The 21,973-nt window shown below is 47.1% G+C and overlaps 1 protein-coding gene across 1 annotated transcript in view; it reads right to left on the reverse strand.

Annotated features, from left to right (window-relative positions):
* Positions 1-8,824: 8,824 nt before the first annotated feature.
* The window catches only part of ZNF366 (zinc finger protein 366), a 62,187-nt gene continuing 49,038 nt past the window's right edge, over positions 8,825-21,973 (reverse strand). The window contains exons 4-5 of the mRNA XM_005889336.2: positions 13,761-13,935; positions 8,825-10,848 (exon numbers count right to left, since the gene is read on the reverse strand). Coding sequence (XP_005889398.2) covers positions 10,325-10,848; positions 13,761-13,935 — 699 coding nt within the window. The 3' untranslated portion in view covers positions 8,825-10,324. The remainder of the gene's footprint in view (positions 10,849-13,760; positions 13,936-21,973) is intronic.

Raw genomic sequence — 21,973 nt, forward strand, 5'->3', positions numbered from 1 at the left:
GGAGAGTGTTTGATTAGATAAGCCTGAGATCAAAGGTGTAGTGTCCCTGCAGGAAGGTAAAAGGATTAGCATCACGGAGGCACACACAGCTTCTGGAAATACAAGTCCTTTGAAATCCACAAAATCACCTGTGTTCTCCCGACAGGCACTCAGAGTGACTTCTTGCTTGCAGTGCTTGCTTCCCAGATGCATCGTCATATTTGGTGAAGGTTTATCGCATGTCCCTGGGAGGATGACATTGTCAATTAAGGCTCCAAATAATCTTGTTTTGCTTTTTCTTCCTGTAAAGATGTGGTTATTGCTGGGGATTTCATATTTCTTTTATTTTCAGGTGGTTTTTAAGGAGTGAGAAGAGGTAGTTGACTCAAGCTTCAGTATATCCAGTTTTGCAAAACCACAGCTGAGGATCTTAAATGTTACTCTGACTTGGATAATCTGCCACTCTTAGTGACGCTGTTTTCCTCACTGGGCTTGCTACAGGTTGGAAGGGAAAACTGCCCTTCAACAATGCAAATGCACAGCCATTGTGTCTGCAAGTCCAGAATGATTGATAAGTTTTACCTCATCTATTCCCTCATCTGACACAGGCTGGAGACCAGCTTCATTACAACTACTTTCTAGAAGAAGAAACAAAATTGTTTGGCAGCATGCTCAAAGTGATGAATTGTGAAAATGAATGAAATATCCTTGTAACGTCTTTGGATGTCTCTTAATGTATCTCTCCATTTTTCTTCCAAAGGCCATTTGTTTGTTAAGATCTTCCCAGGGAAGAGACTTGCAGTGCATACTTCAAACATCAATTTGAAATGATTCTTCAGGTGCGATGCCAGCAACTTTCATATGCCTCCTTCACGTGGCCTCTGTGATCTCTGGCATGTCCTCTTTTTCCCCTCCCTGCCCAAGTGCATTCTGAATAACAAGGACTTCTGGCTGGACTTACTGTTTGGGTCAAGTTCAGAGAGTGTTCTTGTGTTTCTTTCATCATCTAATAAAGATGGGAGGCGGAGGTCAGGGGAAGCACGTCTTGGAGATGAAGGGCAAATTGAGATCTTTGATTCAAAGAGCGTGGCTCCATCACTTTCTCTTGCACAGAAATTGTATTCATCCCACACTTCCTACTGCAAATCACTCTGGTACGACGTGACAATGCAGCAGATACACAAGGACGTTTCCCACATCGCACTACAAACATAGACACCCTCTCCGGGGAACCTAAGAGAAACCCTTGGGCTTCCACTTCCCCTCCATTTGTTTGAAGGATCAAGAGAACACAGTTCCATTTTCAACAAAAATGAAAAAGGAAAATCATGAAAAGAGCCAACCTCCTTTTTTTCTCTCTTAATATATTGTTGCATCCAGGGAAGAGGAAGCAGTGAGCGCCACTGATACTGGGTCCCTGGGGACCCTATAAGGGTCACTCCCCAGCTCTCAAATGAGCTCGTCTTCCTCCGCTTGCAGAGCAAGTTCATAATGGGACTGGAAGTTACTCTTGGCTCAGGTCTGCTCTGCAGAAAATGAAGTACCCTGGTGCTTCAGGGAACCAGGCTGTCTTCCCACCTGGGTTTTTACAGGGAGGACAGTTTTTAGCTTTAAAGCTTTGGAGGTTTGGAGTAAGGAGATTTGAAAGGCCCTGAGCTGTGTTCCTGCCAGCCTCCATAGGCCTGTAAGCATTGTGTGTTCCTTAAGGGTAGGGGCAGTCTCCTACTACATGTTTTTGTTTCTTATTTCTTCTTAAGGTGCTTTCTGTGGTGCCATGGACCAATTCACTTTGGGACTTAAAATGTGACAACATCTTATTTATTCTGTACTGTTGCAAAGTAATGTGTGCACTGGATAAAATTTTCCAGACAACTGGACTGTCACCCTTTGAGAATTGAATAGTTTAAAATGAAAATGTGTTTGGAGTGCATTTAGTTAATAAATATGGTAGAGATGATGAACTGTTCTTTGACCGTGCAAGTCCATTATCAGGAACATGTACTATTTTACTGGCTGGATCAGAGATGGCCCCAGGGCCTGTGGAGATAAGAACTCCTTGAGCCTCCCCTTGGGGTCCTGGGGCTCCCCCTCGTGCCCTCGGTTTGCTGGGTTCTAACTCTGTGCCCCTTTGTCTCCACTGGTACCGTTTCTTCCCAGGGTCCGTGTCTGAGAAGCTTCACTCAGTCTTGACTATTTCCTTCTTCACTGATCATAACCCAGAATAAAACTGAGAGAAACCAGATGGACTTACTTGTACATATACTATTTGGCAAGTAGGTTCTCTTGCTAATCGAGTAAAGAGCGTGGGTTTTATGATAGCTATGAAAATCTAATTCACCCTTTCCATCATTATGTGAAGAGATGAACTTTATATCAAGTGGCATTTTTTTTTTACTTGGAAAAATGTATGTTTATCTATTAAAATTAAAATCTGCTTTCGGTAGAACAAACCAATTGGACCTCCAAACAGATACGTGTGTGTGTTAGTCACTCAGTCATGTCCGACTCTTTGCAACCCATGGACTGTAGCCCGCTAGGCTCCTCTGTCCGTGGGGCTTCTCCAGGCGAGAATACTGCAGTGGATTGCCATATCTTCCTCCAGGGGATCTTCCTGACTCAGGGATCGAACCCAAGTCTCTCATGTCTCCTACCCTGGCAGGCAGCGTCTTTACCCTAGCACCACCTGGGGAGCCTCCAGACAGACTTAGAACCATCCGTTCCTAACTTCCTCTTTCCTATCTTTTTAATCCAGGCCAGTATTATCTTGCACAGACTATTGAAACTGCCCCTTAATGGTCTCCCAGCATCATCCTGGCTTTCTTCCAACCCACTCTCCACACAATAGTCAGAATGAGCTTTAGAAAACGCAGATCTCATTATTTCATCCCCATGCTCAGAGGCTCTCCACGCCAGCCTCACCTTGCAGCACGCTCCCTCTCCTGCTGTGCCCTCCATGCCGTCCTTTCCCTGGCCGTGTTCCCTTCAGTCAGAGACCTTTGCACATGCTGCCTGCTCTGCCTGAAATGCTCTTCCCCTGTCTTTTCCATGGCTGGCCCCTTCTACCCTTCAGTTCTCAAATTAGATGTCACTCTCTGACCACTCTAATTAAAGTAGATAATCACTATTATTGTCTTTTAGAGTAGAGTTGAGTGGACAGATATATGGGAGTGAACACAGAATATGAGAGTCTTTGTATCACATGCTAACGCCCATCAGATAGCATTCACCATGAAAGAATATTAAAGTCAGGCAGAGATTAAGTCAGGCAGACAACTGACTTGCGAGTTGACTCCAACCCTCTGTCAACAGCTAGTCCAGTGGTATAACAAAGCACATATGAAGTGGCCACAGTGGCACAGATGGAAGCTACACATGAGTGCAACAGCGTGAACTCCATTTACCAAGGCTAACCTATTGCTGAATATCCAACATGCCAGCCACAAAGAATGGTGCCGAGGCTCCAATATGGCAGGCAGCATTACTCAAGAAGCACAACTAGTCACTTGGTGAGAAGCTGACCTTTTATTATTATTTATTATTTATTTATATTGAGTTCCTTTTGATTTGAAAGGACTTTTTCACAGGAATAGACACATACTTCATATGTAGGTCTGCCCTTCCGGCTGGTAGGACCTCAGCCAGCACGCTTATGCAAGTGGTATGGTTATGGAGTGTTTGTTTTATGGACACAGAATCTTAGTGTAACATCAGACCACAGCATTCACATTACAGCAAATGAGGTGAGGGATGGGCCCGTGACCACAGGATCTACAGGTCGTATCACACACACACCACCCAGAAGGGGCCAGCTGCCTGGAGCTCTTCTTGGAGGAAATACTCCACGAGGAGGGAGTGTCGTCCTCCAGCATATGCACTGAATCAAAGACTTTTATATGGTCCTATACTCTCAGCAGAAAGAGTGCAGGGACCAAGGCTGGAAGCAGGAGTGGCCCTACTTGGTTTCACTTGTAGTGACATGGTGGGGGACTCAGCATTTCTTATTGCTGTGACTCTGGGCTCTGGAAGGTTAGAAGTGCTCCTACTCAAAGAGGGTACACTTCCACCTGTGGCATAGCAAGAGGACCATTTAATGATAAGCCATGAGAAGACAAGGGCACCCCACTCCAGTACTCCTGTCTGGAAAATCCCATGGGTGGAGGGGCCTGGTAGGCTGCAGTCCATGGGGTCGCTGAGAGTCAGACACGACTGAGCGACTTCACTTTCACTTTTCACTTTCATGCATTGGAGAAGGAAATGGCAACCCGCTCCAGTGTTCTTGCCTGGAGAATCCCAGGGACGGGGGAGCCTGGTGGGCTGCCATCTATGGGGTCGCACAGAGTTGGACACAACTGAAGCGACTTAGCAGCAGCAGCATGTCTGTCACCTGGGCACTTTTTATTCCGTGTCTCCAGGGACCTGCAGACAAGCATAGGAGTCACCATCTTGGCAGAGGGAAAAGACCTGATCATCAGGAGAGAGAAGAGCTGTTGTCACGTAAGGGGTCAGGGAGGAATATGCGTGGAACCCACCTGGGGTTCTCTTGGTGTTTCCTTCCCCACCAATGACTCTAAATGAACAAACCCAGTAACCCCATTCTGAGAAGAGCATCTATCTTAGTCCATTTGGGTTGCTGTAACAAAATATCACAGACTGACTGACAGACACAGCAAACATTGATTTCTCACAGTTCTGGAGGTTGGGAAGTCCAAGATCATGTGCCCACAGCTCCTGTGTCTGGTGAGGACCCTTCTCCTGGTTTGCAGACAGTCGCTTCCTTGCTGCATCCTTGCAGTGCAGAGAGAGAGAAGACTCTGGTCTTAGCACTAGTCTCATCATGAAGTTCTATCCTCATGCCTTTATCTAAACCCAATTATCTCCCAAGGGTCCTACCTCCAAATAGCATCACACTAGGGTTAAGGTTTCAATATATAAATTAGAAGGGAGACCAAAGCACTCAGTCTGCAGCAACACCTTGACCAAGGTCAGGCCCTTTGGAGACGAGCGTCTGGGCCACGCTACATGGAAAGCCCCTGACCCGGGCAGAGGTGGTATCTGACAGTGAGATGGATCTAGACAGGTAATGGAGAAAGGAGGAAATGAGCATCAGTGTGTCTCTGAGACTGACTGCTGCAGCGGGGCTGAAGTTTATTCCACAAATCTCCTTTTCTTAGTTTTTCCTCAGGCAGAGAGGCCCACTGGAATCCTAGAGGCGGTGTTCTGTGATTGCACAGGAGGAAGTGGATTGGAGTGATGCAAGCGGTAGGCTGTGGCAGACGCAGTCACCCAGTCTCTCTTCAGAGAGGGCCTCGTGCTGAGCTATGGGGAGTGGGGCAGCAGACACCTCTAGCCACCAGCTCCCTGACTGTCTCAGAGTCTGCCCCTGTGCAGAGTCACACCTTCCTGAGGTCAGGATCCTCCTGGGAGTGCAGCTTCTGTTGACAGGGCAAGGGGTGGGGGTGGGGGGCCCCGAGGCCTGAATGTCTCTGCCCAGCGTGGTACCACTCGGATGAGTGGACCTTGCCCCCAGCTGCCCGCCACGTCGGATGAGAGCAGCACAGTCCTGCTTCTCTCTTACTCAGTGCCCTTTCCTCGTGCTTCTTTTAACTGGTGCTCGTCCCTAATAAACACCTCGCACCCAAATCTGTCTTAGCATGTGCTTCCAGAGAGCCTGCCACAGGCCATCCGCTTGGCGGGCAAAGGAAGAACTTGCTGATGAAGCTGTTCCGAGCAAGTTGTTTCCCTCTCCTGAACCTCCATTTCCTCATCAGTAAAGTGGAGACAACCACCTCTGCCTATCAGGGTTGTGTGAGGTTCAAATGAGGTTGAGCGTGCAAAGCACCTGGCACATCGCTTGGCACACAACAGCAAGTAACATTTAAAAGGGAAGCTTCCTCGGAGATGGACAACTTCCCATGCTGACATAGCTCTGGGTGCTCTGCTGAAGAGGGGGAGCTGAGTGTCCCATTTCCTGGCCGCTTCACTGATGTGAATAGTAACAGCTAAGTCTTACGAGGCATATGCTGCGAGCCATGCACACGAGTGTCTTCATGTACTACCTCGTTTAACCCACAAAATGACCTGGTGAGGACGGCGCTGTTCCTGGTTCCATTTTACAGATGAGGAGACTAAGGCACAGACAGAAGTTCACAAACTGGCCTCAGGACCCAAAGACTAGAAGTGGGAGAGCTGGGTGCTGAGCCCAGGAACCTGGCACCAGAGTCTGTGCTCTTGCCCACTGCAGCGCACACTGCACAAAGCACCTGACACAGGACAACACAGTGCTGCCTCCAGCCTCCCACTTTCCCATGACACCCTTCCAGAACTAGTTCTTCTGAACAGGAGAGAAGAGGGTGCGGAATACGTCACCTGCCTGCTGATGGGCTGAGGTTCATTCATCTGTTTTTGGAAGCTTGGTGCGAGAATCCATCACCCACGTCTCCCTGGGGCCGAGATGCACCCTGGTGGGAACCGCTCTGCCGGGAGGTCTCAGGGCAGGGGTGAGACACTGAGAAAGGAAGCTTCCTTGTAAAATTTCAGGTTTCGCAAATGATTAGCTCAGTTTTTTTCCAACATGTCTTTATTTGTTTAAATTAACAAAATATAGGTTACATGCTATTTTCAGGTAAACTGCTTTTTCACTGAGGCAGAAAGCAATATTCACAACTTGGGCTGTTACATACTTCAAGTTTTAGTTTTAAATAGCAAGCCAGAATTCTGTACAAAATCAACATTTGGTGTAATATTGTCCAAATATGTGAAGGATTTTAAATGTTAGCTCTGTTACATTTTGTTCCAGCAAAGCAGACAAAGATCATAATTCAAAACACGATGTTAATATTTTATTAAATGCCTTCAGGGCTTAATAAATACAGTGTGCACATTGGCTGTCTCACGCAACTTCTCATATACAAATATACCAGATACCCTTGTGAGATCATGGAAGGTCAGCCTCAGTCTCATGGCCAGTGAGAAGATAAATTTTTAAAAAGAGAGAATGAGTTGAAAGGCAACAAAAGGGGGTAATCATAGGCTGGAATAAAAAGATTAACAGAAAATATGCCAAGTGGATGGGTCAGTTGGTCGGTTCAAAGACAGCGGTCAAAAGCCTGGAAAGCATCTGGTAGTGACCTATTTTCAAAGTGTCATAACGTGATAAATGTCATGCTGTCCTGGCCGGGGAAGTGCTGATGACCTTGGATGGTTTCATCCCTTAGTTCTCTGAGAAAGGCCTTATGGCTTCTCTTTCAGGCTTGCGTTCTGGCTCATTATTAACAACTCTAGGCAAGGTTGGCCATCCCTTCCCTTAGCTCTGTACTCTGTACTTACGCATAGGGTGCCCATATAATTCATCACCCAAACTGGAACATTTTTGAGAGTTAAGGTGACACTCTTAGTGACTAAGTGGGAACAAGAGGTATAAACCTAGGTTGTCCCAGGCAAATGAGGATGTTGGTCACACACAAAACCAAGGTTTTAGACTTGGTTCTCAGAAGGTCAGGGCATATTAATCAGCAGGTTATAGCTAATTATATCTAAGTCTCTCATAGAGTCAAGAATGAAAAACAGGCTTTAGAATACATTCCATAACAATTTTTTTATTACTTTTCCTAGACCCTTTTTTCTTCCTCCAAATGAAATTTTACTTGGAAGTCTAACAAATAAAACAGATGGAATTGGAGCTGCTCTGAGTGAAGTGGGGATGAAGGCTGAGAATTTCTCCTCCTCTAGCAGCTCTAGAAGGCCTAAGAGGACCTCTTGCTTCTCAACACACAATGTGGAAACCACCATTCTGGACCATGCTCTTTCCATCTCAACATTAACTTGTTCCTCAAACACTCCCACCTGACTCTTTTTGTGTGGAAAAGTCTATAAACTTGCTATTCAAGATCTCCTAGTTCCTATTCCAGTTTGGCACACCCAGAACAAACTGAAATCTGCAGCCTTTATGGCAGGTGCTCAACACCTGGCTGCTGAAAGAATGAATATGTAACAGGCCCATGAGAGCTGGAGGCTTCAGAGACCACTCTGCCAGTCTCCGAGTGACGTCATTGGAGGCACTGACGAGCTATATTAAAAATGATGAATGGAAAGCAAATGGCCCCTCGGAAGGATAGGTTTGGATCCTTTGGGTCCTATCCTCTGGGTAGGTTCTTGACTCAGAGTTGTTCTGGTAACTGCAGAAACCCACGATCCTCCCTTTACCATCCCCTTTGCAAGTGCCCTGACCCTGAGACAAGCAAGGATGGCTGCAGGGAACTCAAGAGGCTTTGGCAAGCTGTGGTGGCAACGCTGGAGGAAGGAGCCTAACCAAAGTGGCAGGAGGAGTCGCATCAGGGGCTGACAAAGTGCGTGCGTGACTGACGAGGACTGGATGAGGCTGATGGGGAAGCACCTGACCAAGAGAAAAAGAAAAACGGCATCCCACAGTCAGAGACGGGTCAGACTGTCTAATGAAATGTACTGGGAATTTTGGGAGGAGAAGAAGCAAATAATAAACAGTACCTAGCTCTACAAATAAGAGTTGAAACTACCAAGAAGCAGTTTTTACATAAACTCAGACACAGTACCAGAGGGTCACTGCTTACGGGCAGTCACATGTATGTGACATCTGGTCAGCACTGCTTTATCTGTCAGAATCCAGTGCCTAAGGAAAGCCCACCTGCTGGGCTCAAATCACACTTCACAGCCACCACCACTCACTGGAATCATGATTCACGAATCTAGGAAGAAACAGTCACTGTAGGCTGACTATGTATTTTTAAACATATTAAGTGATCATAAATATCACAGGCATCATCTCCTATTAAAAAAAACTGTGTGTTTATACAGTGTGTGTGTGGGGGGGTGTGTGTGTGTGTGCCTCCTCTCGTGAGGCTCTGACAGAACAGGTAAGAAGGCCTAAGTCAGCAGAATGATCTCAAGGTCTCCTGCTTTCTATCTTAATGAGTAAAGCCAGAAGCAGAAATATTTATGGAATCCTTGTGAGGGGGTCGTGGGAGCCACTATTTTATCCTAGTCGATCTTTCTCAACTCTCGCTACACATAAGAGTCATCTGGGGCAATTTGGAAAATAACCAATGCCAGAGCTCCCCTCTAGACCAATTAAATCAGGGCCTCAGGGGCCCAGGCCCCAGCATTAGTATTTTTTTTTTAAGGCTCCCTGAGATGATTCTGGGACTTCCCTATAGCTCAGATGGTAAAGAATACACCTGCAACGCAGGAGACCTGGGTATGATTCCTGCATTGGGAAAATCCTCTGGAGAAGAAAATGGCAACCCACTCCAATATTCTTGCCTGGAGAATCCCAGGGACAGAGGAGCCTGGCAGGCTATAGTCTGTGAGGTCGCAAAGAGTTGGACACAACCGAGCAGCTAACACTACTACTCCTGAGATGATTCTAATGTGTAGGCAGCACTGAGAACACAGCCCCGCAACTGCTTTCCTAGCAATGGTTATTCCAATACTCTAAACAAGTTAGAGCTTAATTTCAGGGAGAATTCCTCCCCCCAGCCACCCCCACCCCCAGCCCCGCAGCTCCAGCACTGACAAATCCACTGCTCACAGGCTGCCAACTCTTCCTGCAGCTGCTTCACAGGATGAGGCCTTGGAGCAAGGTCCCCAGGAGGGAGCCCTGCTCAGGACTCAGGGTTAGCCTGCAGACACTGAGCACTGCTGGGCCATCAGAAAATATGCTCCAATGTGATATCTGATGAAGGCAGCGGGAGCTGAACAAGGCAGACCCAGGCAGGAATCTAAGCACTGCTGGTTTTTCCTTAATCAAAATTAATCACATTCTCTTGAAATTTTATCTTATATCTGCAGCAACTACTCAAGAACATCCTCTTTAAAAACTCACCCTCCTCTGTCATTTCTGATATTTTTTTGATTATTGAATAAAGAGATTTTAAAAATATATACCACTACTACAATTTTCATCTATCTGGAAAAATATAACTTTCACAAATTCAACTAAAGAGTCATTAATAAAGTAACACGTCAAGCACCATATTTTTGCAACTAGAAAGAAATTTACCATGTTAGTCAATGGAAAATAGAATTTCTAAAAGCACCTCAGCATCAGCTTACAATTAGATGTCTAGAAGAGTATGTACAGTTAATTGTACTGGAGATCCATGAAACAACATTGAAGAAGGCCCTCCATGTGTGTTAAAAATCAAGGGCCCAAATGCAACATCTGAGAAGCATTTCCTTCTCTACTCATTTAGTTTGCGCCCTTTGTCAAGATTCGTGCCCTTCTCCTCTCCAGCAAATGAGAGCTCATGCAGAAAGCTGTATCTGCACTGCCTAGCTCTCATTTTCCAAGTGTAATTCTTAAACCGTCCACTTAGATCCCCAAAAGCACTGCTTGTTTTTCCATTTTCCTCTCCAGTAATTCTTTTAAACTCTCATCTCTGTGCTTGAAGTACAAGTAATCAGAAAAGGCTGGGCCCCTCCGGGTGCTCGGCAGGACCCGGAGGCCAGGCCGCTCGTCTCTGCGGGCGAACTCTCGCTCGGGGCCGCCCTCAGGCCCCAGGCTGTCGCGGCTCTTCAGCGGGCGGGCCCCCGGAGGCGAGGCCTCCTCGGCGGGCGCCTCCTCCCCGGGGCCCGGCTCCGGCTTGGCAGACAGGTCCTGCGGCGCGCAGAGCGGCGGGCCGCGGGGCCCGAGGCCCGGGCTGTCCGGCTCCACCTCGTAGCAGTTGTCCTCGTCCTCCTCCTCGTGGCAGGAGCTGCCCCGGGCGCTCTCCCCGTCGGACTGGAAGGCTGGCCCCTTGGCCCGGCGCTTCTGGGACAGGTCGAAGGGCTCCTCCTGCTCCAGGCTCCGCAGGGCCCCCGCCGTCGGCGCCAGCGCAATCCTCCCCCTTCCAAAACCTGCCAGGAGCAAAGGCACGTTCAGGCCGCCGAAGGGGTCGCTGGGTGGAACCCAGGGCTGGTTAGCATAGCTTGATTTTGCATTTTAAAACTAGATAAATCCCCAGAAGGCTGTAGAGAGATGGGCCTTGTCACAGCTGGAATCTATATCCGTGTGACTCCTTTCAGGGGATTGTGGCAACATGCATGAAAAACTTTAAAAATAAGCACACCTTTGACTTAGCCAATCACACAACTGAAAACTTAAACTATGAATATAGTCTGGCAAATGCACAAACTGTATAAGGATGGGTGAAAACAACGTATCCATCTAAGGACAGAGGTTTGCTTACATAAATAGTAGTACCTCCATGGGGCTTCCCTGGTGGCTCAGACCATAAAGAACAGTCAAGGTATTATGTGTATAGAAGGTACTTCTATGTGTATAATATGTCGATACCTCTTAGTGCTCATAAAAGGTATTCTCTATATACTTTAAGTAAAAATATATATACTTATAGTACAGCCTCTATTTTATCAAAAAATATCTGGAAGGATATATGTCAAAATCTCAAAAATGGGTAACTATGAGGTGATTTTTACATTTTTCTTTTCACTTCGAATATATTTCTTTTTACTTTTAACAGTGAACACATATTTTACCATAAGAAAAAAATAACAAAGATATTTTCATTGTGGGAAAAAACCAGATATTGCATTTGGGTCCAGGGCTCCCCAAGCACGGACAGAGCTGGCAGGGCAGAGGAAGGTCCGGTGAGACGTTCGAAGCCCCCTGCCCAACCACAAGTGTCCTCGCTGCTGGACACAGGGGAGGTGGGCGGGCCTCACTTTCAGGGATGGGCTTTTCAGGAGGCAACAGACAAGTGGGAGGCGCGACCCGCCCCGTCCGTGGGGGGCCAGCGGTCAGGCCTGGAGGACAGGTGGGGATGACTGAGGAGGAGGAGGGCAGGGAGGGCCAGGGGGTGGCCAGACCCTGGTGCCCAGGGAGAAGCAGCTGGGGACACACCGAGGAAGCCGATGTCCAGGGCTGCCTACTTTACGGTGTTGTCAGGCGATGAAGCTATCTGTAGCTTTATTCTTGTCAGGGACACAGGGAGGATCTTTTTAATCTGGGTCATGATTCTTGAGCTATTTCAAAAACTAGAGTGAAGAAATGCCAAAGCCTTTTGTAGATGAAAGCATTAACATTGTCGGAAGTCTGTTACAAACTTTCAAAGCAACTCTCTGATAATACAGTGATGCTCTTGATTTTTCCAGAAGAATGACAGTCTTTAGGTGCCTGTTAGGACGTGAGCATCCACATGGAGTAAGTTCTGGTGACCGAGTCAGACTGTCAGATGGAGCACTGTCTCCTCATTGCCTTCTATGTCTCCAGCCGTGGTGGCTGAGCAAACTTCACCTAATTCTGGAAAAATCCAGAATAGCTGGATGCAAAGAATAATTCAGGAAAAGAACATCCTCAAGGGGAAAAAATGCTTTTGTTTTTAACAAGCATTTTTTCAGGGCTTTTATACAAACTCCACGCCTTGTTTTAGGATGATCAATTTTCTGTCACCCAGGAGTCATCTAAAACTCAGAGGGCGTTTCAGAAATCTGAAAGCTACAATCGTTTTGCTTCCTGCTGGGTATGCATGCATGCATTCTACTTGTGAATACGGGTGCCTAGTTGACCACATCTTTTGTAAAGGGGGGAGGAGCAGCAAATATGAACAAACCACCCGTGTTTTTACCCAGTGCAGTGAGCACTGGCTTGAGCCAGAAAGTCCTGAGTTAGAATCTCAATTCTGCATTCAACTTGCTGTTTGACCTTGAGCAGTTTCTATAACACCTCTTGACCAGGTCTCCTCTTACATAAAATGAGAACAACACAGTCTACTTTGTGAAAATACTGGGGACAAGCAATAACATCTAAGAGCATTGCCCTGTGCTTGGATCATCAGCCCAGTTAACGAGCTACTGCAAGTTACATATATGTGTGTCTTCTCTCCCCGCACACAGACCTCCCAGAGGGCAAACCAAGGCGATTCAGTTCCCCTGGCCTCTGCCAGGGCATGGAGCACACCACACTGGACAGAGAGCATTTACTGCCCGTTTACTGAAGGACAACCTACTGAGTTCAGTACTTCTGGAAATTAACTCTTTCCTGCAAAGAAAGGGACTGAGAAGATAACAGGAGGCAGGACTTTCCATCAGTTCAGTTAGGACTCGGTGGGGGAGATAGAAGCCCCTGCTTGGCCTGTGGCCAACCAGCCCTTCCAAGCAGGAAAACTGTCCTCGTGAGTTTCTGATTGTGAGCAGGCAGATGAGACCTAGCCTGCTATCCTGCCAGACCTACACCTAGACCAGACACACTTCAGCTGCCAGCAGAGCTTGCAGGCCTGCCCCGTAACAGAGCTTGCAGGCCTGCCCCGTAACAGAGCTTGCAGGCCTGCCCCGTAACAGCAGTGCGATCAAGAGGATACAGTGTGGCTTTAGAGTCAGAAAGGTCTGCGTTCAAATTCTCAGTCAGCCACTTTTCAGTTGAGTCAGGTTAATATTTCAAAGCCTCAGCTTCCCCATCTGTAATATGGGGATAATAGAAGTTCCTCCAGCCTGGAGTTACTATAAATATTCACAGAGACAGAGCACTCGCTGCAGGGCCTGGAACACAGAATGAAGAATGGTGCCGACTGGCACCATTATGATGCTCTAACCAACATCACTTTCACTTACAACCTCCAGATATTCACTCTGTGTTTGCTATAGTTATGTTGCCAACCTGCTCCTGCTACTCTGCTGTGGTCTTGAAGACGATGCTCCCTTTTTTAAATGTAGGAATAACCCCCGGAGTAGAGCTCCCTAAAGACAAGCTCAGCTCCCATTCCGTCACTTGCTGGGCCCGGCCACCGCAGGGCTCCTGGAAGGGCGATTACCTTGAGAGTGGAGGCCGCGCTCCATGACCCCGTGCTTCACTTTCATGTGGCGAGTCAGGTTCCCCTTCAGGGTGAACTTGCTGGGGCAGTAGAGGCACTTGAAGGGCTTGCTGTCGGAGTGCAGGTGCATGTGGCCCATGAGGTTGTGCATCCGGTTGAATTCCTTCCCACAAAGCTGTCGAGACAGTGACCAGGAGAACAGTTTACTCGCGGGTGGGACCCTTGCCCAGACAACCACACTCAGGCCTGGGTGAGGATGGACGAGCTGTTACTTTGTTTGAATCTTGGCATTTTTAAACTGCTTCCAAATAAAGTGTCCCCAAGGAAGTCAGGGAGTGGCTGCCTTGAGCCCAGGCTCAGAGGTGGAGCAGGGAGGGATGGATTCATGAGATTTTATTCCTGTTGTACAGGAATTTTTAAACTCAAGGTAAAAACTGCAAAGCTATTGAAGCTTCTTTTGAACACAACCTTTCGAAAAGGAGAAAATCTTCTCTGAAAAGCAATTGCTGAAAGTATCCTTCACTATAATGATAAGGATATGATGACTTGGTTAGTATTTATGGAGTATTTACAGTATGGAAAGCCCTATCCCAAGTCTGCCACGGACTATTTCACTTAACTCACATGAGTCCTATGAGATAGGTGCCGTTCTCATCCCCATTTTACGGATGGACAAACTGAGGGGTTAAGATGAAAGGCTGGCCAGGGCACACACAGCTTATGGGTGCTAGAACTGGGATGATGAACTCAGGTCCTTGGACACCAGAGACCATATCATCAGTCAGCATGTATCACACAGTTTCCCCCAACATAACTCTTCCGTTAGACTGTATCAACAATGCTCCTCTAATTTTTTTAATTTGCTGACTATGGGGAGTTAAAAGGAACAGTGCATAAAGGGAGGACTGTGTCTGTTCTCTGGGTAGACATTTGAAGTACTGAAAATATCATCCTAGGTATCCAAAAGCCAACCTGTTTTAGTCACTTCTTTTCTTCTCATTCCTATTTCCATCAAATTGCAAATACATGATGGACCACACCAGCGGTTCCCTAGCTCCCATGGGAACAGCAGAACTGCCTGTTTGAAGGCAGGACGTGCCGATGCTGAGGGTGGGAGACAGGAGCAGCTGTTGTGCGTGCTCTCCTTGCTTTTCTTGTCCCCAGGCTTCCCCAGAGTGGGGTTTGGAAGCTCCAGCCCTTGCTCGGCTGTGCTGTGAGGAATGCCGAGAAGGACTCTGTCTGTGCTGGGACTCCAGGTTCACGGGAGGAACGCTCTCTCCCTCCTCCCTTCCCAGCCTCCGAGGCCCACACCAGAGGGTAGAGAAACAGAGTGAGCGGGGCCTGCAGAGAGGGCGTGGAGTGCGGTGTCCACTGAAGCAGACGCCAGTTTTCCTTTCTCACTGAGACATGGTGTCGGCGCCAGTGAGGAGCTCTGGGTGGAACTTTTATTAATGCAGACCATATTGTCTTCAGGTGGCCATGACAGTGAGAGCTGAGCTGGCCAACATCTGTGACCTCGGGCACTTAGACTAACAGAACACTGGGCAGTAAGAGGAAGCCATCCTGGGACTGCAGATTTTTCACAGATAATCTATGCATGGGCAATGAATGGCTGGTTCTATATTTTTAAATGATTCACATTTGGGGGTTTTAAGCGCTTTTCCCCTTTCCACTTCCTTACTAGCAAGAATGAATGCAGCATGCTGGTGCCCCACACCCAGTGTTCAGAGCATCCTCACCACATTCATCTGGAAAAGGTGGCCCAAGAGGGGAGATGCTGAGAGAGTGGGTCTAACTTAAGAAAAAGTGTGGACACTTGCTTTCTTTTTATCCTCAACAGAGACAGTTCATAAAGATCTATCAGCCTGTGGCTCAATTTTGCTCACATGTGAAAGTTCTGATGGAGTTTTCTTTATAAGCTTAGTTTCAGTTCTCTGCCCTGGCTAAGAAGAAAAATGTATCTAGAGATTCTAGACTAGGTATTTCCAGTCATGGGTCATCTTAGAAAAGATGTCTCTCATTTGGTTCACGGGATAGTTCCTGACTATTTGGAACAATGCTGCTGTTGAAGTTGCTGAGCTGAACAGCCCTTCATTAGACAGAGGCATCTCTAAAGGCTCTGCCTGCCTTTTTGTTATAATCCCTGCCTAGCATCAGGCTGACACATGATAGGTCCTTATTAAGCCTCTGCTGAGTGAGTGAAGGGGTGAGGCACATTAAGCAGGTCTGAAAAGAGCAAGAGCCATGGGGAGATAAGCACAAGAGATGCAGGGAGAGAGGGGCTAGGGTCTGGAAGATCAATTAAGCTACTGCACTTGTCCAAGCCTGGATGGGTCTGGTGGTATTATAGGCAGGACAGAGAGAGAGAACTGAAGGAATAAATGGGTGCCTTCTTCCTTCAATGGCTTCATGGAGGCTGATATTCCACTTTTAGTTATCATCTCTGGTTGCTGAGGTATTAGAAGCTGGATTGGTCTGAAAAGGTTTTATAAAGGAGACAAAATTTGAACCTAATCTTGAAGAATATGTGGAGTGCCTTTTGTTTTTGTTGTGGCACAAGAATAGTCTCTTTATTATTTTCAGACATTTCATCATCCTTAACACTACAGACAAGGGAACTATTACTATTGTGATAATGACCCACAGCTTATTGCTACTGCAACTGCTGTGACTCTGGGGTTAGAGCAATTCACCTGCCTGTGGCCACAGCCCCTCTGCCCCTCATATGATAGCCCACCTCCACCCAACACACACAGGCGTGCACACAGCATGAGGGCTACTGCCAGATTCTTCCTCAGTTTTGGACAAGCAACCTTTTATGATCATCATAGCTGAGGGCGTATTTTCTATACTCATGCTTTTCTAGATCAATTCATTCAGTTCTGAACTTTCTGGGTCATTTTAGTGGTACATGGGGACAAAAGGATGTTTTATCATTTTAATAAATGATATTGTCTCCAATCATCGAAAAAGCAAGAGAGTTCCAGAAAAACATCTATTTCTGCTTTATTGACCATGCCAAAGCCTTTGACTGTGTGGATCACAATAAACTGTGGAAAATTCTGAAGGAGATGGGAACACCAGACCACCTGACCTGCCTCTTGAGAAACCTGTATGCAGGTCAGGAAGCAACAGTTAGAACTGGACATGGAACAACAGACTGGTTCCAAATAGGAAAAGGAGTCCATCCAGGCTGCATATTGTCACCCTGCCTATTTAACTTATATGCAGAGTACATCATGAGAAACGCTGGGCTGGAGGAAGCACAAGCTGGAATCAAGATTGCTGGGAGAAACATCAATAACCTCAGATATGCAGATAATACCACCCTTATGGCAGAAAGTGAAGAGGAACTAAAGAGCCTCTTGATGAAAGTGAAAGAGGAGAGTGAAAAAGTTGGCTTAAAGCTCAACATTCAGAAAACTAAGATCATGGCATCTAGTCCCATCACTTCATGGGAAATAGATGGGGAAACAGTGGAAACAGTGTCAGACTTTATTTTGTGGGGGCTCCAAAATCACTGCAGATGGTGATTGCAGCCATGAAATTAAAAGACACTTACTCCTTGGAAACAAAGTTATGACCAACATAGACAGAATATTAAAAAGCAGAGACATTACTTTGCCAACAAAGGTCCATCTAGTCAAGGCTATGGTTTTTCCAGCAGTCATGTATGGATGTGAGAGTTGCACCATGAAGAAAGCTGAGTCCTGAAGAATTGATGCTTTTGAACTGTGGTGTTGGAGAAGACTCTTGAGAGTCCCTTGGATTGCAAGGAGATCCAACCAGTCCATCCTAAAGGAGATCAGTCCTGGGTGTTCACTGGAAGGACTGATGTTGAAGCTGAAACTCCAATACTTTGTGAACAGCTGATTCATTTGAAAAGACCCTGATGCTGGGAAAGACTGAAGGCAGGAGGAGAAGGGGACAACAGAGGATAAGACGGTTGGATGGCATCACCAACTCAGTGGACATGAGTTTGGGTAAACTCCAGAAGTTGGTGATGGACAGAGAGGCCTGGCATGCTGCGGTTCATAGGGTTGCAAAGACATGACTGAGCGACTGAACTGAAATGATTGTCTCCTGAAGTCAAGGTTTATAGCCTCAGGGAAGAAGATCCGCTGTGGGACATGACTCATCAGCTATATATTTTATGTGTGATTGGTAAAGGAGACAAATTTTGTTGTTGTTGATAAAACTTAATTTTTATACACCATGGTTTATAAAATTTTTATATTTTTACTATACCATGGTTTTATATACCATTTTTTTATGGTTTATGATAGCTTACTGGTAGCCAATGGAGAGCTTTCCCAGGGATAAGAAATAATGTGTTAGCTCTGAAAATTTTGAGGACGCTAAAAGTGTCCTCAAATAAAATAAATAATATTTTGAGGACAAATAATATTTTATTTGTCCTCAAATAAAATACCATTTCTGGTATTCAGAAATGTAGCCACCTTCCTTCTCTGTGTGGCCAACCCCAGTAATTCAGCACAAGGCTACATATATAATAACATTTAATGAATGTCTAAGTGTATGGTTAGGAAATAAACAACCAAGTCAGGGAAAATATGACTTCCTCATGCAAAAGTTCCACAAAGCAGCCATCACTAACTCTCTCTCTTGTTACCACTAAAGCTATTCACACTAGTTTGCAAACCAAAATCCTCAGTGGCAGAAAGATAGAAGCAATTAACTCAGGACTTGAAGTATCTGAATACCATTCACATCTCAGTGGTAGGTACCCTTAGCTTCTTCCTCTCAGCCTCTGGCCCTTCCACGGAGCCCTTGGGTTCTTATCCAGAACACCTGGCCTTGTCATCCTTCTTAGAGGATCATCCTCACATGACAACACACAAATATATGGAGATTTTCTGTGTCTGTGAAAGTTGGAGAGGCCTTTCAGTACCAATTGGTGAAGAGAGGCCAGAAAAAGAGGATTGTGTCAATTAAAGATGGTGCCTTCGGGTGGGGTTTGGTGTGAGCTCTAAGCAGAATCACTGTAGTGGAGGAGAGGAGCTAGGTGGACAGGGAGAAGGGTTGTGGGGGAGCATCCAAACTCTAGCTTCTCCTGGAAAGCAGTCATATACACAGCCCCCTTAAGTCACAAGACATGAGGTGCAGAGCCTGCCCAAGTGAAGACTTGCTGAATCGCCTCCTGCCGAGGTCTGCGGAAATTAAAGCCAGGATAGGTGTTGATACAGGAAGCTGCTGGAGTGATGAGGAGTCAGATTTCATCTTGCAGGTGGTCGTCTCAACCAGTCCAGCCCTCCTTAACTCTCAGTTGCTCTAATGAGCAGTATTAGTGTGCCTGGGACATTAAATATCAGCTTTTCCACCTATACCCACCTTTAAACCTACTTTAAAAAAGGGAAGTGGATCTCAAAGTGTAATAGACAGCAGAGCAGAGAGACAATAGTGAAACCCCAGAGCGATACAGAATTTGCTCCATTTTCTCTTCTGTAAAATGTCCATGGTAATCACAGTATCCCATGCGAGCTGTTGGTCCAGGTAAAGGGCTTAGCAAATTGTAAGCGCTCGATAAATATTAGCTCATTACTGCCACTATCACGTACATTTCGCCTTCCAGAAATGGTTAAGTTCTTTGAGGATAAGGGTGCTGTCTTTTAAAACCAAATTACGTGGAAGGCCCACTAAGGAAGGAACAAGTGAAGAATCCTTTGAGTAAACAGCTGCCAGGTTACCTGAGGCGTCATAGAAATGGAAGCAGGTGTGGCTCACGCAGCCCTGGGAAATGTGGATGGGGAGAGAAGGTTCACCCTAGATTGCAGGCTCTGGGGAGCCTATCACCTGGCTCCCTGACCCTCCATCAGCCCTTTAAACAGCGAGCAGGTGCCCTGTCCCCTTCTCGGCATAGAAGCTCCTAACTCCGCCTCCTGGCGCCCAGTCCCTCCTCGGTCCAGGCAACTTCCCGCGAGTCCCAGTGACAGTGCTGACAGCGGAGTCACAGGGAAGCCGCTGTGCACAGAGGCAGGGCCATGGCAGTGGGCAGCCACTGGGCCGGTCGCCAGAGGCCCACCAGACACGCAGAGGCACACAACTGAGACTGCGATGCTCCAGGAAGCCTGTTTCCCTGCTCTGAGAGGAAAGGTCAAAGAGCAGCAGCTTGCAGCCCCGGAGAATGGCCTCCGTTAAGCTGCCCTTCCCTTACATCCTTCTCTCTCTCTCTCTTTTAATAAGAAGGGTGTTCCTTTCCTCAAAGGGAGAGAGAGGGAGGGAGGGAGAGAGAGACTGTAAACTGTCCAAAAGGACCGTGAGAAAACAGGAAGCTTTGAAAAGTACAAGAGAAAGCAAGATGAAATCTATTTGCAGGCGGGCCCCTGGGGACATGCGAGGCATTGTTAAGCAGGCAGTTCATACAGCTATATCCTTCCTTCTGCTGAGGAGGGCTTTGCTGCCAAAAGGCTGCTATCTGGTCACTGCCTTAACCCCCTCAATGCCAGCCTGAGAACCCTGATCCCAAGCACTGGGTGCCTACAAGTCCCTACTGGGTTGGAGCATCTGAGAGCTTGAGGGGGAGATGGAGCCAAGTTGGCAGAGGCAGTGGGGACCCTTTTCAGGGAGAACTCATCCTTTTCTATCTGTTCTTCCCTCGGCCTTCAGCCCTCTGCTTCTGGCAGGCTGCAGATGACCTGGTGATTCATAACATAGGCAGCTCCCAGCTTCACCCATCTCAAAGGAGAATTTGTCCCGGAAATTCTGGATGACTGCTTTTCCTGGACAGGTTTCCCAAAGACGGCAGCTGGTTCTTTGCTATTATGGAGCGTGGCCGCTACAAGGATAGCATCCAAATCAAGTCCTTCGTGCTTACGCAGAATCTGGGAAGCATATTTCTGAAACATGGCTTAAGTCTACAGGCACAGGTCTCTGGAGAAGCTCCAGCTGGCTCCAAGAAGCAAGGAGTCCAGAAGTTGAGCCAACAGCAAAAGAACCCAGAAGGGCAGTAACTTTTCATAAAAAAAAAAAAAAAGAAACTAAATGGAAACCTTTCCTCTCCTCCAATTTTCCATCCTATTGTTAATGCTTAATCCCGCACTAAACAAATGTTTCTGCTTGCTGTGGACAGCTGTTTCCACTGAGCCAGGGCCAGGGAGAATCAGTTCATGTGACCACAGTAGGAGGGATTGATGTTAGGAAGGATTTTTAGTGGTAAGAATCCCAGGAAATTAGAATCTGTTACTTAAAGACTCTTCCCCACACCTTTTTTTTGCAAGTTTTGGGGTAAAGGAGATGGAGTCAGGGCTTCCCCAGGTGGCTCAGTGGCAAAGAATCCACCTTCCAAAGCAGGAGATGTGGGTTCAATCCCTGGGTTGGGAAGATCCCCTGGAGGAGAGCATGGCGACCCACTCCAGTATTCTCACCTGGGAAACCCCACGGACAGAGGAGCCTGGTGGGCTACAGTCTATGGGGTCACAAAGAGTCAGACATGACCGAGCGACTGAACAACAACAGATAAGAGTAAACTCTTGGAGTATGGCTGGAGCAAGCTCTGCCTCTTTTCTTCCAGCCATGTCAGTCACATAAAGGGAAATACCCTTCCCAATGATAAAGGTCAGGTTTAGTTGTCCAGGCCTGTGCTCCAGCATCACCATGCAGCCGGCCAGCCGCTCCTCTCAGAGCGGTGTGACTTGCATGGCAATGAGCAAATGGCCTTCTGTTCCTCTCCCAACTCCCAGACCCGAAGAAACCCCACCCAGGACCAGATTTCCAAGAGTCCAGCATGACATGAATAAGAAGCAAAGTCACAGGACACCATCTGGAGGTGGCCCATCCCATTGTGGTGTCTGGAACCAGTCTACAGACACACAGACATGCCCTCATTACATAATCTGTACGTTCAGATGTGCTCAGACATGCTCTGAAATTCCTTTGAGATTAAAGAGAGTGAAGGTATGCAGACACCAAGCAGGCGGCGCTTGGCAGGGAGGCGCGGACAAAGCGAGGGAGAGCCTGGCAGCGCGTCCGCCCTTGTCGGGAGGTGCACGCTCTAGATGAGGCGACTCACACCCGATCTTGTGTCAGAACTGTCTAAGAACGGAGAAGGGCCACCTAAGTTGGACAAACATACACTCTGACATCCAGGCCTTTCTGTTTAAATGACTGACACTCCCTTCCAGGCAGCCTCCAACCTCCTGTGGTCTCCTTGGAGGACCCGCTCATCAGAAAGAAGTGACCTTTGCAGATGGCCA

This window comes from Bos mutus, chromosome 20 (assembly GCF_027580195.1).
Source record: "Bos mutus isolate GX-2022 chromosome 20, NWIPB_WYAK_1.1, whole genome shotgun sequence".
NCBI lineage: Eukaryota > Metazoa > Chordata > Mammalia > Artiodactyla > Bovidae > Bos > Bos mutus.